General features: G+C 41.7%; 1 protein-coding gene across 4 annotated transcripts in view; it reads right to left on the bottom strand.

The window, feature by feature from the left end:
- SLC10A7 (solute carrier family 10 member 7) overlaps positions 1 to 26,105 on the bottom strand; it is a 323,901-nt gene extending 297,796 nt beyond the window's left edge. For all 4 annotated transcript variants that reach the window (XM_044681402.1, XM_044681405.1, XM_044681404.1 and 1 more), the window contains exons 1-4: positions 26,006 to 26,105; positions 16,266 to 16,348; positions 12,232 to 12,368; positions 7,255 to 7,330 (exon numbers count right to left, since the gene is read on the bottom strand). In XM_044681402.1, coding sequence (XP_044537337.1) covers positions 7,255 to 7,330; positions 12,232 to 12,368; positions 16,266 to 16,348; positions 26,006 to 26,105 — 396 coding nt within the window. The remainder of the gene's footprint in view (positions 1 to 7,254; positions 7,331 to 12,231; positions 12,369 to 16,265; positions 16,349 to 26,005) is intronic.
- Between the last annotated feature and the right edge of the window lie 345 nt (positions 26,106 to 26,450).

Raw genomic sequence — 26,450 nt, 5'->3', positions numbered from 1 at the left:
TGTACCCCAAAGAGATCATAGATAAACAGACTTGTACGAAAATATTTATAGCTGTGCTTTTTATGGTGGCAAAAAACTGGAAAATGAGGGTATGTCCTTCAATTGGGGAATGGCTGAACAAACTGTGGTATATGCGGGTGATGGAATACTATTGTGCTAAAAGGAATAATAAACTGCAGGAGTTCCAGGCGAACTAGAAAGACCTCCAGGAACTGATGCAGAGCGAAAGGAGCAGAGCCAGAAGAACATTGTACACAGAGACTGATATACTGTGGTAAAATCAAATGTAATGGACCTCTGTACCAGCAACAATGCAATGACCCAGGACAGCTCTGAGGGATTTATGGTAAAGATGTTACCCACATTCAGAGGAAGGACTGCAGGAGAGGAAACATATAAGAAAAGCAACTGCTTTAACCCATGGGTCGGGGTGGACATGATTGGGGATGTGGACTCGAAACTACCACACCAATGCAACCACCAACAATTTGGAAATAGGTCTTGATCACAAGGACACATGACAAAACCAGTGGAAATGTGCGTCGGCCATGGGTGGGGAGAGTGTGGGGGGTGAAGGGGAAAGTAGGAGCATGAATCATGTAACCATGTTAAAAATGATTATTAATAAATGTTTAAATTTAAAAAAAAATACTATACAATAGCCATCTCTGCATTTTATGGATAAGAACACTGAGGCCCAGAAGTGAGAAGACTTGCCCAAAGTCACACTGGTTTTAAGTGGCAAGAGCCAGGATTTAAAACCAAGTGTTCATGACTCCAAATACAATGCTCTCCTTTCTCACAGTGGATGCTTTAATAAAGAATTGCTGGATTGAACTGTTGAAGACAAAAGGCTCTTTCATTTCAAATCAATGCAATATAATCAACTTTTGTAGGAATCAAATGAGTAAAAAAGAGCCAGTAATTGGAATGACACCTTAAACTCCTATGACATTGAATTTAAAGACACAAGTCACTTTCCTCAGGAACAATTCTCAGGAAAAGAGAAAGTCTTTTCATATTTTGACCCCAAACAGATAACCAATACAGTAGGTAATTAGCAAGCGGCTTCAATTCACAGTATTTTCATTAAATTTTTTAATTAAGCAGTGAACTAACAAATGTGAAAAGTGACTGCGCAAAAAGTATGTCTAAGTAGTACAATATAATAAGAGTATAATTTGCAACAATACAATGAGGTAATTGGTATAAGAGTCATCACTTGTCTACTGAATCTGAGTTTTCCCTGACAACATTTTTACAAATAGGGAAGTGTGGCTCCTGTCATCATAACCCATCTCTCTATTACAAATATCTCATCAGGGCTTCCTTGTCAAAGCCTATAAAGATTCTGAACTCTCTTTTTACAGTTAAGTACTTTAAACCCTATGTATGTACATTCTCTAAGAAAGTCAAAGAAAGCAAGGCCCCACATAACCCCAAAAAGCAAAAGTACCACAAAAGAGCTGGGTTCCTACTAAGGCATAAAAGTTGAATAAGCTGTAATACATACAGGTTTAATGGAACGATACTGTATAATTAGTCATAGGGCATACGTGGAATTCAGAAAAACATGGGAAGACATAAAGAAATTGATCTAAAGTAAGCAAACCCATGAGAAAATATGATGATGAAAACAAAAATTACGATGAAAGTCAGTTCCCCTCAGAGCACCTGCAATGAATATCCTGGTACTAAAAAAAGAAAAGAATCACACTTTGCTCCTCTTGGTAGAAAGGCAGGAGGATTATGTTGTCATCAACAGCCATTTTTAAATTGCTTTTTGTTAACTCTCTTGTTTATTTTGTGGAAAGATACAATGTGTGTTCCAGGAATAATATCAGGAAATGGTTGACATAAGAAGAAGGTGGCATAAAAATGTTTTAAAGTACTACATAAAAGTAAAATAAGAAGAATTAGGGGAAAAATATATTCACTGACTATAACAATGTGAATGGAAAGAACAAAACCAGTGAAACTAGATGCTATGAAATTATAATTAGCCACCACAGTGACCGCAAAGATGAGACATGACGAGCATGGACTTCCTTGTCTTCTCTGAAGCAGCAAAGGATTATGGGTAAAGAACACTACATATGGCAGACTTGGTTGATGTATTAGGTTAGTTTTATTGAACTTTTTTTTCTGTTTTCTAATTCTTTATTATAAGGGACGGCTGTCTGATAAAGGAAGAAGGGAGAAAGGTTATAAGGGGGAAAGGATACACTGAGAAATGTACACTATGTTTCAAAAAGATATTAATTAAAAATGTTTAAAAAGCAAATGCAAAGATAGAAAACATTGGGCAGCTAGGTGGCTCAGTAGATAGAGAGCCAGGCCTAGAGACGGGAGGTCCTAGGTTCAAATCTGACCTCAAGACACTTCCCAGCTGTGTGACCCTGGGCAAGTCACTTAACTAGCTCATACCACTCTTCTGCCTTAGTATACTGTATTGATTTTAAGATGGAAGTTAAGGTTGTTTTTTTAAAAAAAAAATACACAGAAAACAGTGTAAAATATAAAATGAATAATTTTGAATTCATTAAAACAAAAAAATTTGTACAAATAAAAATAATGTAGTCAAGATTAGAAGGAAAGCAGTAAGCTGGAGAGGAAAAATTTATGGGGCAGATTCTCAGATAAAGTTCTCATATCTAAAACACATGGAGAACCTTGCCAAATATATAAGAATAAGAGGGGGATAGATGGGTGGCTCAATGGATTGAGAACCAGGCCTAGAGACGAGAGGTCCTAGGTTCAAGTCTGATTTTAGACACTTCCCAGCTGTGTGACCCTGGGCAAGTTACTTAACCTTCTCTGTCTAGCCCTTATCGCTCTTCTGCCTTGGAACCAATACATAGTATTGATTCTAAGTCAGAAGGCAAGGATTTAAAGAAAAAAGAATATGAGCCATTCCCTAATTGATAAATGGTCAAAACATAGTTTTTGGATGAAGAAACTGAAGCTTTATCTTAATTATATGAAAAAATGTTCTAAATCAGTGATTGGCAAACTTTTTAAAGAGGGGGCTAAAGGAAAGGAAATGCTCATCTGTCAGTCTGTTTCTAAGGCAACTCTTTCGAAGTTTCATTGTATTGTATCCTACCCATTGTATTCGTCAGATTAGGAATAATGTCTGGCAGCCAGACAGAACATTTCAGGGAGCCACCTCTGGCCCATCTGGCCTGTGAGGCATAGTTTGCCCATCACTGCTCTAAATCATCATTGATTAGAGAAATGCAAACAACTGAGATATCATCCCACATATATCAAACTGGCTAAAATAAAAGGACAAAATGGCAAATGTTGTAGGGAATGAGAAAAAATGGGGACACTAATGCATTGTTGGTGGATTGTGAAATGATTCAAACATTTTAGAGAGCAATCTGGAATTATATTTGAAATGTTATAAAACTGCATATATCTTTTGACCCAGCAATAACCACTGTAGTTTTATTTCCTAAGATGATCAAAGAAAAAGGAAAAGAATCTGTATGTTCTAAAATATTTATAGTAGCTCTCTTTGTGATAGCAAAGAACTGGATATTGAGAGTATTCTCATCAGCTGAGAAATGACTAAACAAGTTGTGGCATATAATTGTAATGGAATACTACGATATAATAAATAATAACAAAAAGATTAATTTTTGGAAAACATGGAAAGATTTACATAAAATCAGAAAGAGTGAAACAATCAGAACTAAGAAAATGCATAGAGCAATAGAAATATTCTTTGAAGAATGACTAGTGTATGTCTACCATCAGAGAAAGAACTAAAAATAAATAAGAAAGACAGTTTTATATATACATATATCTTTTTGTCAAGTGATGCCTTCTCTAATGGGTGGAGGACAGGAAGGGAGGGAGTTAACCAAGTTTCTTAATATTTTAAATGTTACCAGTAATTTTTTAGAAAGCAAATGCAAAATTTTAAAAGGCTATGAAAAGTACTTTCTATTTGTTCTCAGTTTTACGAATTTACATAATTTTTCCCTAAAGATATTTTTTTATTTTTCCTCAATGTGAACACAGCCTGTTCACTCCTAAACATTTCTCCAAATTGACCAGGTTCACTCTAAATTCTAACCATCTCCTCTAAAGTTCTAGGGAACTTCCACGGAAGTTGGTAAATCCTCTGGATTTTAAAGGCTCATTCTCTATTCCATTATCTAAGAAAATTAATTAGTCCGGGATTCACAAATGACCCTCCTCCCCCATAGGGCATCACTCAGTAAGCCTCCCCATTTAACAGTGAACGGTTGATAATTACTCTTCATATTCAACCTTTTGAGCAGTTGTACATTGATCTCCCAAGGGAGTAATCTAAGATGATCACACTTTCCTAGAATGTAAATGGCCACATCATAAGAGATAAAACTAAGACTTATAAAAATGCGGATATCCTGGGATCGCCTCCTTCCCTATAACCAGCCAAAAGAACACAACCCAAATTTCTGAGTCTGGCACTCAAAGTCTGACACAATTTAGGGCCAAATCATTTTTCTGAGTCTACTACCAAAATTTCCCAACACAGATCTTTTATCTGGGGCAGATGGAGGGTTCTACTGAGTCACTAGAACCTTCCTTCATGCAACCTACCTTGCCATCCCTTCATTAGCCAAATCCTCCCTATCTTATGCTTCAAACCTTTGGCCAAATAATGCCTCTTCTATGAATCCTTCCTGGACCACCCTAGCACCCCTAAATAGCCCCTATGTTCTGTACCAATCTTAGCTTTTAATGAGGTATTTAAATCTTCATTCATATACATGTGAGCTACTAAGCCCCAGAAAAAGGGATACTGGGATATGGAAGAGATCCAAAAGTAAACTCTGAATATTTCAAATTTTGCTGAGGATTGGCACAGTGACAAGAAAGAAGCCAATTTGCTTCTCTCTCCCCTTTCTTCCTCCTTCATTGAATGACTTCCCACTCCCAAGACTTAGAACACAGAGAAAACTATAGTTCTCATAATATAAAGGGAAGGAACAGGCTAGCCTCAAAACCCATCTACTATTTAAAATGGTACTTTTACAAGACATGGATTTTGAATTCAAAATAATTTACAAAACAACTTGTAAAGCAGAACTTGGTCAAATACAAAGACCACTTGTAATATTTTCTGTATATGCTAAAAATAATAAACCAAAATTTCTTCACAAAGATTCCCCAACTTAAACATCAAACTAATTAAAATGAAGCTCACTCTCATCATTTTGTTTCATTTACTATATTTGTATTGCCTAAAACTACAGTATTCCTTTCCACTATTCTATACATGCCAGCTAACACACAAAACTCTAAATGCAAAAGAGGAAAAAAAGAGGAAAAAAAAAGAATCAGCTACATAACCTTGAATATGTTTCTTCCTATTCTTTCTCCAATCCCTTGGGTTGCTTGCTTTGGTTATCAAATTACAATTGACTTTTTATAAAAGTATTTGCCATCTGTTATTGGTTCTCTTTCTCCACCTAATAAAGAAATAATTTCCTTCATTCTCCTCTTGAGCTTGATAGAACTAAAGTATATTTTCCCATTGTCATTTGTGTCTGTCTCTAAAGCATGAATCCAAATGGTTGAGGGTGATATAAAGAGGTTGGTCCAACTAGACACACTATTGGTTGTCAGACTCTGATCAATAATGTTTTCATGACTTAAAATGTAGTGATTTTTTTTTCATTCCAACCACCTGAAATATTATATTTGCTGTCACTACTGCTACCGCTGTCACTCCTACTTTCATCAATGTGCTCTGACTGAATCAATTTTGGTTGATGGGCAACCTTAATTGTTAATACCTTCTGGTTGTTTATATATATATATATATATATATATATATATATATACCACAACTGCTTCTCAAAATATTCCTCCCTCCAGAAAAAGAAAAACAATTAGACAAAAATAAGTACTACAGTGACTATGCCTGGCAATATAGACAGTATTCTGTGGCCAGTCCCTCACTTCTCTCCTGGGATGAATGTTTCATTATCTATCATTTGAGACAAAGATAAGCTATTGTATTTATTCTGAAATCACCTGCCTAAAATAATTTACATTATTTTAGTCATTCTGTGTTAGCTATTATAGTCATTGAACATTAAGTAATAATTTAAGAATCACTAAATAGAATCGTATACTACTGTATACTGGAAATTGTATACTGGAAATCCTGGGCAGAAGTAGGAAAACAAATCTCCCAACTTGCCACCACAACACAGGAAAAAGGTAGACAGTAGTCTTGATTCCTCAAAGAACGGACAGTTGTTTGAGTTTTTTGTTTGTTTTTAAGAAGGACATGGCCCATGAGGGAGATTCCAATTGACAGGCCAAATCTATGCATTCATCACAACATCACAGTCTAGGCATGGCATGGTGGTCACTAGGCGATTCTCAGACTCTCAGACTCTCTAAGAAGTCCTTAGAAAATGAAAAGGCTCTAGATACACAGTATGTCTGTCACTGAAGGACAAACCTAAATAGGTTCAGGAAAGTCTTTGACCTTGGGCTACCACATGCTGAAATGTGTTGTCTCTACAACTTACTAAGTCATCTGCAAAGGTACAAGGGGATACACCTGCATCCGTAAGGGGAGGTGGCCCTACCACTTATATCCACTTATAGCCATTGAAACCCAAACCAACGTTCCTCTTGTAAACATCTAGATGACACAGACACAGACTTCTATTTAATTCCAGGTCTGTTTTGATGGCTTTCCCCAAGTTTATATTCTTCCTATTTTGGAAAAAATCCCTAATTTTTCTTTTTGAATCATTCCAACAACTTTTAATGCCTCTTTTTAAACATTTTTCCCCTTTTGGTCCCCAGTTTCTTCCAATTTTGTTAGTTTTTCCTTGTGGCCTTAGTGGTGGAAGCTTCTCTAAAGAAAATCCAGTTCTGCTGGGTCCTTTGTTACTAAATTTTACTTCACCAAACAGAAGGAACTCATCCTTAATTTGTCCATTTTCTTTCTTTCATTTTCTTGAATTCTAGGTTCTACTTTTTAATATCAGTTTCAGCATCATGCTAACATTTGAATGAACTACATCTTTCATAATTTGCTAGGTAAAGGGGAAAGGGATACAGTCAGACATGGATGTGATATAAAAAGAAAAGAAGTGTTTGCATAAGAGAGGGTTTCTGATCAGATACTAGTTGGATAACTGGAAGAGATGGCGCCTGAAGTTCTGTGAAAAAAAGTATTAACAAAGCGTAATGATTTATGTTTAAGAATAAGTCAGCCCCAAGACTCACCTCATTCCCACCAACAGCTTTGGTTAAGATGACTGCAGAAGAAACAGGCGGCGGCATGCAACCCACTGTTTGTAAACTGAAAAATAAAATATAAAAGAGCGTGTAAATAAAAGTTTTGACTTCATCCACTCAACTGGATTGAGAGCTGAGGAAATGAAAACAGAAAAATGTGAATGCACACTCAAACTTTGGTGGTTTGGAATAATGACAACTATATGCTGCTTTAAGATTTGCAAAGTGTCCAGTTTTACAGATTTGGAAACCAAGATAGAGAAATGTTCAGTGCCCATCCCAGTGAGGATCAGCATCGGGGGCAGAATGGGAATGCCGATGCCCCTGCCTCCAAAGCCAGCACTCCATGTACCATGCCACTAACCACTAGCTGTCTGCCTCCGCATTAGGTGACAGGCCTCAAAGGGCTAGACCGGAAAGCCCACCTGCACGGGCTCAGAATGTTCTCTCCAGATTAGCACAAATGTGTGCAACTTGATACCTTTGGCGATTCTGAACATTCAAAGCAATAATCTCATGACTCTGAAAAAAACGTTAAAAGCATCACACACAGTTAAAAATCAGGCCAGGAAGACTTCTGCGACCCAAGCAAAGCTAGATGTCACCTCTCTCTGAGGGGAGGATCTTTGAGGGCTTGAAGAGTTTCAAAAGAGGCACAAACTTCCGCTTCCACTTTAGCCAATCTGAGGTCAGGGAGGACAGCCTTTTCCCAAGAAGAGGGGGATCAGTGGTGACATGTCCCAGAGAGGGCAGGGGGAGGAAAAGTAGGGCAAAGCTCAAGGGGCTCACCTGCAAAAAAGCTCAGCAGGGGGAGGGCAAGCAGTCACGCCCGGGAAGGGAGGCCTCACAGGGAGGACCCAGGAGACTCCCCAGGCCTCCATACCCCCAGAGAACGAGGGGGGTTAGACTCAATAGCCTCCAGGCCCTTTCCAGCTCTCTATCTAGGATGGAGGATGGCAGCAGAAAGGGGAAAAGTTGTTATTAAAATGAGGATCCCACTCTATTGTGCAGAGAAGGAGGGAACCCATGGAAAAAGGAAGATTAAAGCTCATAGAAAGAGTCCATCTTGAAAGAGCCAAGAAGGTATAGGATGAGGAACACAGGCAGAAGGATAAGCCATAAGGGAAAAAAAAAGACACTTCTAGAAGATGGCACATACAATAGAACCCACAAAAAGCCTTAAAGGAGGCCATGCTAAACGACTGACTTTCTTCCTAAACTACAGGTCTGACCGTGTCATCCCCTACTCAGTCACTGGCTCCCTATTACCCCCAGGATCAAAAATAGAATCCTCTCTTTGGCTTTGAAGCCCTCCATCACCTTGTCTTACCCCTCACACAGTCTGCTCCCTGGGGACACTGGTCTCCTTTCTGCTCCTCGAACAAGACATTTCCGCTCTGGGCATTTTTACTGGCCATCACCCTCTACCAGAACTCTCCCCGCCTTGCCTGGCTTCCTTCCCAACCCAGCTGAAATCCCACCTTCCTCAGGAAGCCTTTCCTGACCCCCAGAGCGCCAATGCCTCCCCGATGCTGGCTGTCTCCAGGATATCCCATCCATACTGGTTGGTGGACGCCCCAAGAGCCTGTCTTTGTACCCTTGGAGCCTGGCACAGCGCCTGGCCCCCAGGGGGCAGCTCAGTAATGTTCCTTACCCCCCCCCATAGCCAGAGGGCACTGCCCTGGCTGCCCTTCATCCTCCTTGGGGCAGCTTCCTTCATACACTGCTCATGGCCCGCCTCCTGCATCAAGCCTTCTCAGTTCTCCCTGCCTTTAGAGCTTGCCACTTCCACTTCTCATTTGTACAGATCTGTCTGAATGCCATTTCTCTCTTTAGACTGCAATTTCCTGGCAAGCAAGGACTTGTTTGGGTGATAGTTTTTCTGCCTTTTTGTATCCTTGAGCCTAACTCAGGGCCCGACACATAGCAGGCAAATAATAAATGCTTGTTGACTTAAGGAATATAAAATATGAGATGTTCCAAAAGCATTTTTTAACAGTTTTTAAAAGCTTAAAACAGTCCTGAGATTTTGGGCACCTTCCTGTATAAAAAAACAGGAAGCACTCTTAGGCTATGTGAATATCATTTGTGATGTTGCTAAAAGATCCCACAATATAAGGGGAAATGAATGTGCTAGTGAATGTCATACCTTCATCTTCTTTCTAGTCACATCAGCTAGGATCATTCCAGGCAGAAACTTGTTTTTATATTGTTCTGTTAAAATGAATTTGTAAGCAAGACATTCTAAAACCTATAATCACAAAGGAAAGAAAGCTTACGTTCATTGTTTTTAACTTTCAAGGCCTGAAGGAAGTATCTTATTCGCATACTTATCAGGTAATTTGATGGCAAAAGTGATCCCTGTTCTATCTCAACTTAAGGATTTTGTGGCTTTTTCCCTCCTTAGGCCATTGTTCTGTTTTTTAAAGTTGTAATCATTGTAGTTACTAATGTTATAATATTGTAAACTTCAAAAATCCAAGATTTTCTCCTGCATTCTTCCAGGATTTAGAGGATAATCGGCCTGAAGGGGAAGATCTGTAAGAAAGAGCCAGGAGGCAGGTTCGCTCTATTCAAAGAATCTACAGTATGCCACTGGTATTTCCAAACTCCAGTCTGAAGTTCCCAAAAGGTGGAATTGCTTCATTGCTTTCCATAGAACAGAAGACATGGCTATTCTTCAACCCCACCCTCCATCCCTGCAAAAAGCTCTTATTTTAAAAAAAATCACCTTTCTTTTTTTAAGATATTGGGTTGAAATAGCTACGAAATAAATGTGTTATGAGGTAAAGATGAAAACAGAAATATTAAGACAATTTATTTCCAAAGAAACAAGAAGATCAAAGTAAACACCCCTGAGTACTAACACCTGTGCTCATTAGTTACTGTGGGGCAGGAAGAAATATTGGCCAAGGCAACAATAAAAGCATGAAACTACAGTGCATGATGTCCCAATGTATCACCAAGTCTCAGTCCTTGGTTAAGAATAGGAAATAGTCGGCAGCTGGGTAGCTAAGTGGATTGAGAGCCAGGCCTAGAGACTGGAGGTCCTGGGTTCAAATCCGGCCTCAGACACTTCCCAGCTGTGTGACCCTGGGCAAGTCACTTGACCCCCATTACCTACCCTTACCACTCTTCCACCTATAAGTCAATACACAGAAGTTAAGGGTTTAAAAAGAAAAAAAAGAAAAAAAAAGAATAGGAAATAGTGCAGGATAAACAATTAGAATAATATACTTGGAATTCAGGTGAAAAACAAGGGGAAAGGATAATGTACTTGATAACCATACTGTAGAGAAGGCCTAACTGGGGCATTGCTTATCCCCTAGATGATCTTATAATATCATTTTTATGTAGACAAACTATTTATCCAGTTACACTCTAAGCTATTATTCTTTATAAAATCCCCTTAGCATCCCAAATATGGTAGGGTTCACAATAAATATTTGTAGCTTACTTGAGAGGGACAATAGTCAGCATGGCTAGCAGAAAATGGGCTCACCCTGGTGTCAAGTAAATCCTTCTTCACTTATCAGCTGGGTAATCCCTTAAAAGTCACTTAAAATCTCAATTTCTTTATCTGTAAAATGGGATCCTACTTGTGAGGAAAATACTATATGAATTTAATAATATTTTATTCTTTTTCCAATTACATGTAAAAACCGCTTTTATCATTTTTTTTTAATTTTGAGTTCCAAAGTCTCTCCCTTTCTTTCCTTCCCAATCCCTGAGATAGCAAGCAATTTGATAGTGGGTAGACAGGGAAAGCACTGTATAAAATGTAAAGTGCTATATACATTTTAGTTATTATTTGTTGAGCCAAACTAGTAAATATTTTCAAATGCCATTTTAATATTTTTAAAATTGAATTTTATATTCCATTTGAGCCTCAAAAACAAAAACAAAATCTGTGAATAGAGAATTATCTTTATACAGTTGAGGAAACTGAGACCCACAACCAGTAAGTGATTCCCCTAAAGTCGGAACAAGGCAGCAGCAGCAGCACTGGGTCATAAGCCTCCTCCTTCTAAATCCAATTTTTTCCTTTCCATTTATTACACTATAACCCAAAAGTACAATTGATTTTTTTAAAGAGCCCTTATCTTCTTAGTATCCATTTTAAGGCAGAAGAATAAGGGCTAGGAAGCTGAGGTTAAGTGACTTGCCCTGGGTCACACAGCCAGAAAGTGTCTGAGGTGAGATTTGAACCTATGTTGTCCCAACTCCAGGTCAGGCACTCTATCTATCCACTGTGCCTACCAACCTTACTATAGCAAGTGATTTTTAACACTCCTCCCCAAAAGTATTTAAATCAACACATCAATTTTTAAATATGGGGCAACGTTTTCAAACTTTGGGGGAAAAAAAAGAGTCTCTTGTTAATACAACTGCTGTTCTTAGTATTAAAAAGAACAATTCACTGAAGAAAATAAATATCCATTCTGTGGATAAACCCCTACTTATGTTTAAAACATGAAAGAAAATAGGTTTGAAATAAATTATTCTTCTATGGCATTTGTACAACCAGGTGTGAAGTAGATTAAATAGCTGAATATTTAAAGTGTAAAGCCGAGGGAGGGCATGAATTGGAGGAACAGAGAGGGTCCAAGCTCTGGTTAGCCTTAAGAAGAAAAAAGATGGGCTGTCAACTTCACTGCAAAGTTCAAGAAAATTCTGAATGTCCCAGGTGTTATTTGTTAATAGGATACTTACTGTCTTCTCCTTTTCCCCAAGTCTTTCCTCCTCAGAGGGTAAATAAGCTCCTGAGGGCAAGGGCTGCCTTTTGAAGTAATTCACATAATGCCTGACACAGTTTTAGCTTAATAAGTGGTTATTGTATCTTCATCCTGCCATATCCCAAATAACTTCTTGTACAATTAAATGAACCAGCCCTTCTCTTCCCTGGCTCCCCACTCCCCCAAGAAATAGACACTTACAAAAATGCTCTGCTTTCTTTCAACATACCCTTTTAAAAGCCATTCGTTGATGGGTGTAACTGAGAGCATCTGAAGAAAAAGCCATATTGCTGTTGGGAAGAATGCAAGTGTAAAGATCTGAACAAAAAGATGTAATTTTATATGCATCAAAGCACTCGTCAGCTCCTGGAAAAAAATGAAAATAACCACATCTTAAAATTGTTTAGAGGAGAGATTTCTGCAGAAAGACTACCAAATCAAGTTATTATATTTTGGTATTTATTTGTAACTCATTTTTATGTCAAAAAATAAATCTGTATTAGATAGGACTCTAAGGGGAGAAAATATTCCCCACATTGCCTGAAAAGCATTTCGATTTAAATTACTGAAATTTAACTTGAAAATAAAACCAACTTGATTCAAACAAGGGAAGAGCTTTTTTACCTTTGTGAGAAATCTGTGAGAAAAGGGGAGCTTAAGCAAAGTTGTTGAATCATTTTTCGATCATATCCCACTCTTGGTGATCCTATTTGGAGTTTTCTTGGCACAGACACTGGAGTGATTTGCCATTTTCTTCTCTTGTTCATTTTACAAGAGAGGACACTGACGCAAACAGGGTTAAGTAACTTGCCCAGTCACACAGCTAGTAAATGTCTATGACTAGATTTTCCTGACTCCAGGCCCTGCACTCTATCCCCTGTACCACCTAGTTGCCCTATTAAGCAAAAATATTACTATGAAAAAATCTGCAGGGTAACTTTTTAACCTACTGAAAAGAGAATGTATCATTTTTCTGGAAGTCTTTTAATTTTTATTGCTACCTTTAAATCACCTTCATTTCCAAATATACCTCCCTCTTTTCCCCGTCTAGAAAGTCATTCCTTGTAATAAAGAATAAAAAAGGGGGAAAGGAAAGTAATTCAACAAAACTAACTTATAAGTCAACCAAACCTTTACAAGATTTCTCACCTTTCCACCCCCCAGCAAAGAGAGGGGTTGCATTTCCTTAATTCTTTGAATTTTTTAATCATTTTATGCTCATATATTTGCAAAAATGCTCTGTTGATTACAAATGGTCCCTATTTGGTCATGAAAATCCACTTGGTACAATTGCAACTAGGGAAGTATTAATACAGTTTGTCACTGATTTGTAGTACTGATCCTCCTTGGAAATAACAGCATTTTGAGCATTTTGAAATAATTTATAGTCACTCCAATAAGTTCATCCATGTCAGTACTCCTGGACCATAACCCATCCTGGGAATGAATTTCATTCCAGTGCAATCGCATTCTAGACATACTCAAAGAATGAGCCGAGGCTGGGCCTTGCACCTCTGCCAGAGAAGCCCAACAATGTGGCATCGGGTCCAATGCTGACCAAGTCACCGATTCATGGTGGTCCGTGCAATTATCTCTTGGTCCTATAACCCAGCATGGAGGCTGGGACATTTTCAAGATTGCTACAGTGTCCCAATGCCAGATATTTTCCATAATCATTTTATAGAGGCAAAAAGATACAATGAGACTTTACATTTTTAAAATAAGTTACAAAATAGCAAATGTTGTTAAAAATAAGAGCTAGCATTTCTAGAGCACTTCAAGATTTGCAAAGTACTTTCCCAATCACCCTGGGGAAGTAGATACTGTTATTAGCCCTATTTTACAGAAAGAGAAACTGAATCTAAGAGAGGTGAATGACTTGCCCAGCATCATTCCACTAGTTAAGTGTGAGTCAGGATTCTAACTCAAGCCTTTGCCTCCAAATCCAGCATTTTAGCCCCTGGCATATCAACATTTGGAGTCTGGAATGTCACATTCAAATAAGCCCCAGATCATCCAAATGGTTCCCCAATGCACTGTATCTCGCATACAATGGGTGCTTCCTAAATGCTGAATGACTGACCTTGGATAAAATATAAACTCCTTGGCTCACCTTTCCTGACTTTCATTCTTGCCCATTTCTGCATTGTCAGCACCATGTCTCTCCCCTTAGACTGTAAGGTTCTTAAAGGCAGAGATTATCTTTTCCCTCTTTCTGTGTTCCTAGCATCTGGCCCAGAGCCCAGCAAATAGCAAGTGTTTACTGACTGATCAATAATGGATAACAATAATAACAACAGCTAACATTTATATCACACTTTAAGGTTTGTAAAATACATTATGAATATCTCATTTCACCTTCCCAACCATCTTGGAAGACTGGTGCTCTTCTTATTCCCATGTTAAGGAAACTAAGGCAAAAAGGGTAAAATGACTTGACCAGGGTCATGTGGCTAAGAATGTTTGAGGCTAGATCCAAACTCAGGAAGATGAATCTTGCTGACTCCAGACCCAGTGCTCTATCCACTGAGCCACCTTCTGCACCTAAATAAGGTAGCTGGACATAAAATGTCATTTTCCACTACTGTTTTGCCTCTGTCCCACACAATTTTAGCAGCCATTTCAACAAGAAGCCACCTTCATTCGCAAACTCAGAATTCCTGATGCACATCCCTTCCAAGTTTTAGTATAGATGGTGACCGAGTACAACTCAGAAACTGAAGATGGAATCCACTGGCTCCACCTGTGCCTAACCAACCCAGCAAGAATGGCCGGGGCAGACAGGCTCGGAAGGGCCCTGGTGTGAGGCTGAGTCAAGCCCACCAAGATTTCTGGGGTCACCCAGGGGTCACCTCCACTTCACATCCCAGGAAACCTTTCCTGGCTCTGGTTTTGGACAATGGGCCAGAAACCTTAACAGCCGTAAGGATGTGTGCCTTATCACTTCCTCCCCTCCCCCACCATTCCTGGCGTCCCAGATGAGACCATCAAACATGACACACAGACACAGGCGGTCCAAGAGCCCCCTAAATTATGCGGCTTTTGGCAGTGACTTCATGTTGCGATACACTGGAAAGGGTTTTTGAGGGATAAAGTGGCCTTGACTGCATGGATGCTAGGATAAAACACAGAACGGGGCTGTTCATGGCTAGATCTGAGGAAGGGCATGACTCCCTGGACTTCCTGGGGGCTCACGGGAGAAGCCTGACCCCTTCAAGGAAGGGGAAGAGCAGAGCTGTTCACCCTTCTTAATTTTGAACCTAGCAGAAGTGGCTGGTTTATAGGATCACAGTAAAACAGTGAAAAGAAGCAAATCAGTAAAAAGGTGAAGTCAATTGTCTTGCTAGATTTCTTAATTAATAATAACAATAGCTAACATTTATATAGCACTTACTATGTACCAAGCACTGTGCAAAATACTTTAGAATTATTCTGTCATCTGATCCTCACAATAGTCCTGGGAGGGAGGAGTATTTATTAACTCCATTTTATAGATAGTGACTTGACCAGGGTCACTCATCTTCCTGACTCTATTCACCAAATGAGTAGCTGCTCTCCTTCTCACCAGGCACCAGGGGACGCACTTCAGGACAAAACCTGAGGTATGAGGACTGCTGCTCTGCAGATCACATTCATCAGGGCAGGAAGAGCTCAGAGCAACATCCATCAAGCCTCAAGGGTGGCCAGTGGCCTTCTCTCGTGTCTCAGTGCCCCAGATTCTAGAACCGAGACTACCACTCTCAAAAGGGCCTTTTGTTTGGAAGACAATTCAGATGTTCACAGAAGTCCCTTTGTCTCAAATTCAGCCCATCGGGACCCCTTCACTGGGTGAAAATTAGTGAAGCTGCAGATACATACTCAGCCCCTAAAGTGCCCTTCCTTAGCATGGGAAAGCTCTGTCTGCTCGAAGACGAGGAGGCCAGATGGTTCTCTGGAGTCAGGAGGCCCAAGCTCAGGCTGGCCTCAGACACTTCCTCACTGGGTGAGCCTGGGCAAGGCCCCTGAGAGATGAGCCAGAGAAGGGATGGCAACCCCCCACCCCGTGTCTGTGCCAAGATGACTCCAGAGGGGGTGCCCAAGAATGAGACGTGACTGCACAACAATGGTGCCCCCAGCAAGGCCCCCAGTGGCAGGGGGTGTGGGGAGAGGGCCTGGGGACACGAGCTCTATAAAGCCCTGGGCGACCACGCCACCACGCGGGCCACAGATGGGTCCTGTCCTCCCTGCATGCTCCCCCCCATGGCCCCTGCAGCCAGCCAGTACCTCTGTCTTGAGGGACAGTCCACTATTAAAGAATATGGCTGAAACGGCTATGTAGGTGATCGTCACTTCTGGCTTCAGCGGTCCTAGAGAGAGAGAGAAGCAGAGATGTGATTACATCAGGGATGGCCACTCCACAGAACCCGCAGCTTCCAAGTTCAGCAGGAAGAACTATCTGGCCACAACTCCCAAGAGAAGGAGGATCAGAAATAGGAGCAGAGGACATTCTCCCAATCCCTCATCAAAACAGGTTCTTAGGGGCAACTGGGTGGTGAGGCGGATAGAGTGCCAGGCCTGCAGTTGGGAGGATCTGGGTTCAAATCTGACCTCAGACACATCCCAGCTGTGTGACCTTGGGCAAGTCACTTCATCCCAAATGCTTTAGCTTTTGCTGCTTCCATCTCTTAGAACTGATACTAAGACAGAAGGTAAGAATTCTTTGGTTTTTTTTTTTTAAAGGCTCTTCACTCTGTTTTCCAAAACACACTTCACATCAGGAGGGCCGTGGAGCTATTTGCTGACATCAATTCCTGGGCTAGGAAATAATGCAAGGAGCAATTGCTTCCCTCCTCACAATAGCTGTCTAGGGAAGTCCAGGGCTGTGTCCTGGGCTCTCCTCTTTCCTGACAGATCTGTCTCTCAGGGAGGGTTTCCTGATTATCTCTGCACCCACGCCTCCCACCCCTACATCGTAGTGCTTTCAGAGCTGGGGCATCGCAGGACCACCTACCTCCTTCCTGGGTATTTCTAACTGGCTGTCCCACAGATGTGCCAAACTCAATGTGCCCAAAACAGAATCCATTCTCTCATCCCGCAAACCCACTCCTCTTCCAAACATCTCCCAGGTGTGTATAAGCTCCTGCTACCCTCAACTCCTCACTCACTCTCAACCCCATATCCAACTGAGTGCCAAATAGAATCATTTATGCCTCCACACCCCTCACATCCAACCCCTTCTCTCTACACACACACAGCCCCCACTGCCTCGGTTCGGATATCCTCTATCTGAGGATACTACTACACAATAACCTTCTATTGGGTCTCACTGCCTTAAGTCTCTCCCCTTCAAAATCCACCCCATTGCCAAAATTACTTTCCTTAAGAAAAAATTTGATCCCAACATACCTCTCCTCAACAAACAACAACGACTTCCTATTTCCTTTAGGAAAAATACAATGTCCTCTCTGGCTTTTAAAGCCCTTCAGAAGCTGGCACTAATCTCTCATGACACAGTCCAATCAACTTAGGTTTCTCTCCATCCCTCATGGTACCAGCTCCATCTCTGCCCTGGAGATCCCCCCAGCCTCCTCCCGTCGGCCTCCTAGAATTCCTCTTCAGGGGCAGCACGAGCATTGCCATCTACATGAAGTCTCTCCTGGTACACCAATCACTAGAACCTTCACCCCCAAACTGGCTTGTCTCTCTTTTACACACACACACACACACACACACACACACACACACGGTGTTCCCTATAGAGTGTTCCCTACAGAACACTCCTCGAGAGCAAAGATTTCCACAGTTCTGCATTTTCATCCTCAGCTCCAAGTCTATGTCCGGCACATAGTAGGCACTTAACACATTGTTGGATGGATCTTTGCAGAGCAGGAAAAGGAAGCAAACAAACTCGCCCAAGGTCCTGTGGCAAAGAAGTGTCTGAGGCCAGATCAAACACTGGGTCTTTCTGATAGAGAACAATTCCTTTGTCCATTTATAACACTACCTCGAGACCTTCCTATTTCTACACCATACACAGCCTGGGACAATGTTCCACCCACAGTAGACTAAAGCAAAGAGAATGTTTGTGGACACATTGATTGTACCATCCATCACTTATGAGGAACTAGCAGTGGACCTTTTTATAGGAGAAGTGTGGACTTTGTATTCATATATTCGATTCTTCTAGGACTCTAAGTGGCCCCAAAGAACTAAGGGACCTTTCTATGGCTTAACTTATTCTCGGGAAGGGCCAATAAAGCACCCCCTTTTTTAAGGGCAGGTTAGCATCTTCTACATATTGTTCATCCTTCATTTTTGAAGACAGGACAACGACATCACAAGTAATATCCTCACTTGCTCCTGAATTGGATTGAAGTGTGGCAGTTACACAAAATCATCAGCCTCTCTTTCTCCTCTAGAGTCATCTGAGCCCAAAGGCAAGACTGCTGATGGCCCAAGGAGGCAGTGGATGCCCTTGGCAAATTCTGTGTCTGGCTAAGCTCTCAGTGCTCCCCTTCATGGTTTTGGAACAAGTTATTGTCATCTGCCAGGGAAAAACCTTTGTGCGGCCAGGGCAGTCATCCTCCCTAAGCTGCTCAGTTACTCTCCACCTGCTTCAGGCCTACTTTTAGCAGGATGTGGCCTCTGGGCATGCTATACCTTCTTGGAACTACAGGTGAGAGTTGGATACAAGGCAGATACCAAAGGTGAGTGAACAGCCCTGAAAAGGGCTCAGCAAGTCCTCACACCAATGGCAGCAAAGATAAGAATCAGAAGACCTTGATTGGAATTGCAGACCTGTTTCCTGTGTGATCTCAGAAATATCATCTCATCTCTCTAAGCCTTGGTTTCCTCAAATGTAAAATGAGAGTTAGCCAGGTTATCCTCAAAGATGGCTTCTGTCTCTTTTCATCTTTAGCTTCCCTCAGGGTTCAGCTAATGTGCCTCCTCCAAAATGAGGCTTGTGCTATGCCTCTGGGATACTGTGCTCTCTCCCTTCTTCCTCAAGTTGTCTTGTAATTTCTTCCTCTCTTTGCCTGTGGTACCCACAGCAGATCTTGCCATTACCCACAAATAGACCACCTCCATATTCAAGAATTCAAAATCCTCTTATCTGATATATTGTTATTGGCAATTATCTATTATATTAAATTACCTATAATTTATATATTTTGTAAATTTATACATAATTTTAATATAATATAATTATATATTAAATTATTACATTAAATTATCTGACTGTTCTATTAGCTTTCTGTCTCTCTTTCTTCCTTCCCTTACCAAGCCCTTACTCTTTTTCCTTATAGTAATTTCTTGACCCTTCAATTCTCTCCTAAGCCACCCCCACTGCACTCTCTTCTCTTCTTTCTTAATCCCCTAGAACAGTGAAGGCGAGCCTTTTAGAGACTGTGTGCTCAAACTGCAACCCTCATGCAGCATGTGAGCCACCTTTATCCCAGACAGGGGAGGAAGGAAGTGCTCCCATTGGGCTGCTGGGCAGAGGGAAAGGGGATAAGAGAAAAGTCCTCAGGCATTGTGGAGAGGGAAATGGAGCAGCTCCCTCCAGCATACACCTGCATGCATGCCACAAATTCACCAGCACAGCCCTAGGACAACCAAATCAACTCTGTACTGTCCTTTCTTCTGCTGAGTTCCCCATAGCATTTCACTGATTGTGTCCTGCCAAGCCTCAGCCTTGGATCACTTCCACCAACTACCACCTTTGCTCCTACATATGTCTTATAATGAACTGGGGGGGGGGGCAGAAAATTGCATAACTATTCTGCCTGGGTCCACTACAAATTTATATTACACAACTTCAACTGGGCCTCACAAATGTTAAGCAATCTTACCATATCTCCATTTTCAACTGGCCGTGTCTCTCTCTCTCTCTCTCTCTCTCTCTCTCTCTCTCTCTCTCTCTCTCTCTCTCCAGTATTTCTTCCAAACCTTTCTGTCTCATCATATCTCTCATGACTCCTTGTCCCAGCTGAGAACTTTGCTCCATATTTTACAGAAAACAATCAAGATCATTGACTGTGATCTTCTCTTCTTCTCCTTTCATCTCCTATCACCTAGATGCCTTCTGCCACCATCTCCTCCTTCACCCCCATTTCCTATGATGAGGCAGCCTTACCAAGGCTAATCCCCTCTACCTGCTCAACAGATCCCATTCCATCCCCATCTCTCCCAACAAATTCTATAAATGACTTCCAGTCTCTTCCTGTCTACTGGTTCGTTCCTTCCTTCCTTCCTTTCTTCCTTCCTTCCTACAAACAAGTCTATGTCTCCCCATCCAGAAAAAACCCTCCCTTGAGCATTCCCTCCCCCATGACCATGGCCCTGTGTCTCTGCTGCTCTTTGGCCTGCACTCCTGGCAAGAGTCATCAACCACAGATGCATGCCTTTCCTCTCCTCTCACTCTTGTGATACAAGGCTTCTACTCCAAAGCTGCCAAGCATCTCTCAATCACCAAATTCAGCAGCCTCTTCTCCATCCTCTTCCTTGACCTCTCGGCAGCCTCTGCCACCATGGATCACACTCTTTGCTCTGTAAGTCTTTGCAACACCACTCTCTCCAGTTCTCCTCTCTCTGATCCCTCTCCTCTGTGTCCAGAGCCTCTGACCATGACTGTCCCCCCAGGGCTTCTGTCCTGGGCCTCCTCTTCTCCCTCTATACTACTTCATTTAGTGTGATCTTATCAGCTGCCAGGGATTTAGTTACCTGCCCTAATCTCTTTGGTGGCCTCCACTCTTTACATTTCCAAATTCCAGTAGACATCCTAAACTCAAGATGCCCACATCAGAGCCCATTATCTTTCCCCAAGACATCCTCCCTTCTCTCTCACTGTAAAAGCCAACATCCTCCTCACTCTCCCTTACCTCATATATCCAAGATGGTGCCAAGGCCCTTGGATTGAGTTTGCAACACCTCCAGAAGGTGAGCCCATTGGCCCTTATCACCTTGCAGCTGGATCACAGCAACAGCCCCACCTCTCTCACAGAAGCACAAGTCTGACCAGTAAACCCCAAGGGCTCCCCAGGGTCTCCAAGATCCAATACAACCTAGTCCCCTCCTACCTTCCCAGTCTTCTACCTTACTACCCAACAGGTCCCCCTCAGTCCAGTGACACGGGCTTCCCGATAGTTCTACAAACAAGACTCTCATATCTCTCTGAGGAGACATTTTCTCTGGCTGACCCTCACCTCTCTCTCCTTAGCTCTGCCTGGTCATCTCACTGGCTTCTTTAAGTCTCAACTAAAATCCCATTTTCTACCGGAAGCCTTTCCCAGCCCCTCTTCATTCTAGTGCTGTGCCTCTCTCAATCATTTCCCCAAGTATCATGTATATAGCTTGTTTCTCCCTATTTGTTTGCTTTAGATTGTAAGCTCCTTGAGGGCAGGGTCTGTCTTTTGCTTCTCTTGGTATCCCCAGAGCTTCGCACAATGCCTAACACACAGCAGGTGCTTAATAATTTTTTTAACTGTCTCACGAAATAAAATCCTCTCATCTAAAATTCTTTGACCCTTTGTGAGTATAAACCTACTAAATTCACAGAGTTTTTTACAGGGAAAGGTGTGTTGATTTTTCATACCCTAGCACTTTAAGGAGGTCATGGTCAGCCAATGACTACAGCATAAAACTCCACAACTTAATTCAACCTAACAAATTCTGCTGCAGGTCTATGGCCCAACCCTACAGCATGAAGCATGTTTTTTTACAGTATAGACTTGTAAATGAAAAAAAGAAGCAGCCTCCTTTTTAGAAGTCATGCTTTATTCATAGTAATCATTCAACCTAACTAAATCAGCAGCTGGAAGCCAGAAACTTACTCTGTATTTCAAACGCATTGAACCACCTTTCTACTTCTGTGAAGGCTTCCTATTGAATATAACTGGAAAACTCTGTGCTGTATTACACAGATCAATGCTCCTGAGCAGCCTAAATCATATCCAGGATATCAATCTATCAAGTACCTACACCCAGTAAGCCACTGCATCAAGAACCTATAATTTTCATTGCTGAGAACACCCCTTCAGGAAAGCCAATCAGAAGCCCATCTATGACTTACAGTCTTAAGAAAGTTGCTTAAGGCTCAGAAAGTTAAGATAACTTGCCCACAGTCACAAAGGTAGTAATGGTCAGAGGGAGGAGACAAAATCAAGATTTCCTGACTCCATCCTAGTACTCTTATCAATATGTCTCAGATCCAGCGGCTACATGATATTCCCATTTAAGATGGCATACTATTCTCATCCTTGATCTATGTGATTTTTTAACATGCAGCATAATCCAATGAGGGACATTTTGTACTAAAGAATTAAGGCATCTGAGTGCCAATCACCATTTGAAGAAAGTTTCTCCTCTAGGAAGTCACTCAACTTAGATTCATACGATCTATTATCAGAAATCTTAAACCCCAACTGAAGAGGAAACTGATAACTGTAAAAGAACTTAAGCAACTGGCCCCAAGGCAGTACACCATCTGTAATTTTACTCTTGTGTAAAATGGAAATACTAACATCTATTCTAATTAACTTATAGCTGTGGGCAGTTATGTGCACCTGGACTCAAGAAGACTTGAGTTCCAATCTGGCCCCAGACATGGGTGTGCAGGAAGAACTAGTATCTGTGGTATGAAGGCTTCCTGAGCCCTTTCAGGGCTGCTCAGTTACCTGTACCCATCTCTCACCTGTGGCTCCAAGAAGCTGCAGCTCCCTCAGTAATCACACCCTGGCAAACCATCTCAGCAAACTGGCTAAGCCAGGTCCAGGAAAACCTGCCACTGAGTCAGGGGTGTGTGAAGGCTTTCCCCTGGCCAAATGGGCAGATGAGAATAATATATTTCAATGCCATGAAGGCTACTGGAGCAGGCACTGTGGAGTACATAGAGCTTGGCCAGACACAGAAGAAGTCAATGTCATCCACCGCATCCCAGGCCATCACCAGACATCTTGACTTGTTTCTTGCCACTAGACTTTGATGATTCTCGAAGAAAGAGGTTGGCAACTCTGTGCAATTCTGCCTTATTAAATCCAATTCATGAGCAAGTCCTCTTCAAAAACAAAGAATGAACAACAGCTGAGTGTGACCCCAGCAAGTCACTTAATGTGTCTACCTCAGTTTCCTAGGCTGTGTGACCTTAGGCAAATCACTTAACTTCTGTTTGCCTCAGCTTCCTCATTTGCAAAATGGAGATAATAAAAGCACCTTTCTCCCAGAGTTCTTATAAAGATAAAATGAGAAAATATTTGTAAAGTGTTGTGTAAACCTGAAAGCACTATATTTATGGTAAGCTAGCTATTTTGTTTTCCAAAAAAAAAATGGACAGCAAGCAATTCTTTTACCCTTTGAAAGTAAAAATACAATACTATATACAGCTATGACCAAATATCTACTGTCTTTGAAAATGAAGTCCAAATACTAATTACAAAAATTAGAAATACGGGCATCCACCAAAACTCTTCCCAAATGAATTAACAATCAGGCTTTTTATTTTTAGAGGAATATCTAAGTTGTTTTATTATAACAGGCTTTTGCTGAAATGAATAAAACCCTCAAAATTGTACTCTCAATATGAAACTGGTATTGAGCATATGAGTCAGTGATTCCTTTCCTCCCAGCTCCCAGGTGTTGTTTTGGTAGGTGATTTGGAGGCTTCAATTTTCATTTAACTTAAAGTGGTGAGGATGTTTAAGGTAAGTGGGTTCTAAAGAGAGCTGAATAGGTGAGGGTTAGGGGAGAAAGAAACTCTAGTATCTCAGTTCAGCTCTATTCTCTAAGTAGCAATACAAATAGCAAAAAACTGAAGTTCTTTACTACTAGAAAGTTCATATATGTGACCAAGAGACAAAGAAATTACAAATTGTATGTGATAAATGCTTTGTTCATCTGTTTATAACAGATTCAACAAATTACAGACACAATATTATGTTACATATAGATACTTATAAACAATATTCACTTTTTATATTTATCTAGATGTATCTTATGTATCTATAGATATCTACAGATACATACAAGCCTTACAACTGCCACTGACAGTGTTAGAACATATGCTACTGTCAACATATGCCCAATAACGTTATTTAAAATGAAAGGAAATTTAATTTAATTAGTCTCTAAATGACTTAAATACATAGGTCATACTTTTTGTGCTTTTTTAAAACTTTCTATACAAGACAAACTGAAGCAAAGACATACTGTGCTTCATATAATCTGCTCAAAACTGGTCTCCTTGGCCAAAGATATTTCAGTTCAAGCTGTAAGGGTCACCCCCTCTCCCCACTATGTCCAACTCTCATAAGTAATAGCTGACCTTAACGTATGTTTTAAAGGTGTGCAAAGCATTTTATAGTATCTCACCTGATCCTCCACAGCAACCACACTGAGATAGGTTCTATGCATTTTACAGGAGAAGAAAATGAGACCCATAGGGATTGGGTGACTTGCCCATGACTGTAAACTATTTACTGTCAGCATAGACCTTTCCTGACTCCAATTTTTTTCTTAGTATCACCTGACGGGTAAAGAAGTGATCTTCATTTTACAGAAACTGACATAAAAATTACAGCATTTGCCTAAAAGTCATGAAGCATGTGTCAAAAGGGTAGTCAGCAGTACTTTCAGGGTCCCCTAGAACAAGTTAAATGGCAGCCCTGCTTTCTACATAGTTACAAAGTGCTAGTGGGAAGACAGATCCCTCATCTAGGCATCCCACTTCTAGCTTCAACTGTGTAACCTCACGCAAACCTTATTTATTTATTACATATAGATTTGTCCCTTCTATTTCCTTCCTATGAACTAGTGCTCATAGTTGTTCTAGAATAATAAATTGAACCTAGTAAAGTAATTAATACTAGAGAAGATAAAAACAGAAAAGGCATTAGTCTCTACAAGGCCCTCTCTGCTGTTTTCTTCAAGAAACTGTCTCTAGAGAGCTGCTTTCTCAACTTGGGGGTGGAGGTACCTAAAAGACTTTGGTGAGGATGGGAATAATAAATGCCTTTCATTCATTTCCAACATGCTTTTATCAGAACAATACAAATAACTTCCAATGAGTATTCTGATTGATGTCAAGCCTCCTACGAAAATTTATACACTAACTCACACAGATCAAAAAGACTCAACAAACCCTCCGTCAGTGAAGAGTTTCTTGAATGGGAAAAGCCGATAAGATAAAAAGTGTAACTGTATCAGTTCCTAAAACACTCTATCCTTAGAACTGAAGAGAAGGAGAAGATAAGGGGGACCTAATGAGCTTTACATTAGCCCCAAGTATACAAGACTGCCCTTATCTGGGATCTGGCTCGATTCCAAACCTGGCTACGTTTTATTAACCAACTAATATCCACATTCTACAAAGTCTTTCCTGGGAAGCAGAGTTAGTGTTGCTGTCAAGCGACTGAGCTGAGCACAAACGGGCAAAGACATCTAACCTCAGTCAGTTACTAGCTAGAGCTCAGATCACAGTCTCCGGGATGAGAATACACGGAAGTAGAGTCCCAGCATTAGTGTGCAACGTGTCAGTCTGCCTAGGAGTCTCAATGAAGCCTAGAGATGGAGGGTAGGGCATTTTCCTCCTCTCGTCCGACCTCACCACCGAAAAAGAAAAGGGGAAGGGGAAGAGGGTGGGGGGAGGCAGACAACTGGGTAGGTCAAGAAGTTCAGGTCTCCCCACGTGGTGGAAACCTGGAGAGATCCCGAGAGCTGGGACAATCTCAGGTCCCACCCGACTTGTTCTGGCTACTGACACAAGCGCTAGTTCCGGGACTCATGAGTCAATTACACCTTTAGTTCGTGGGCACAGACAAGTCCAAGACCACGTGCTAGCCTCAAAGCCGACGCCCCCGTGGAGAAGGGGAGGTTAGGGGTGAGTTCTCCCGGGGTAACCTCCAGCAAGGTGCAGAGCTTCCCTCCCGAGGCGGGGTGCTTGCACTTTGGCAGCGCCGCCTCCCTCCCTCGCGGGGCCGAATTCTCGCGAGGGATGGGCTGGGGGGTCGTGGGAGGGGACCCGCACTCACCGCCCTTGGCCCCCACAGACGGGTCCATCTTCGCCAGGACGATCACCAGCACGATGCAGAGCATGAACCATTCCTTGCCCAGCCTGTCCAGGAGCCCCATGGTGGCCTGGGCGGGCGGGAGGCTTTGGGCTTTGGATGTCTGCCTCTGGACTCCTCCAGGGAGTGTCGGCAGCGCCCGCCCGCCCCGCGGCGCGCACCCTGGCTCACTCGGGACCCGCGGAACCAGCCAGGGAAATTGCTACTTGTAAACTAAAGGCGAAGGGGGGGCGGGGGTAGGTGGGGTGGAGCTGCCGCCGCCGCCGCCGCCGCCGCCGGCGGGCCGGGAGGAGTAGTATCCAGTGACGGGGAAGTCTCCCAGAGAGCCGCCATCGTTACCACGCGCCTGCTAATAGACTCGCAAAGGCAACCGCCGGAGCTTGGCCGGGGCTCGGGGAAGCGGCCGCTG

Source organism: Gracilinanus agilis, chromosome 6 (genome assembly GCF_016433145.1).
Source record: "Gracilinanus agilis isolate LMUSP501 chromosome 6, AgileGrace, whole genome shotgun sequence".
NCBI classification, from domain to species: Eukaryota; Metazoa; Chordata; class Mammalia; order Didelphimorphia; family Didelphidae; genus Gracilinanus; species Gracilinanus agilis.
Note: the sequence above shows the minus strand (reverse complement) of the source record. Positions and strands in the feature narration are given on the sequence as shown.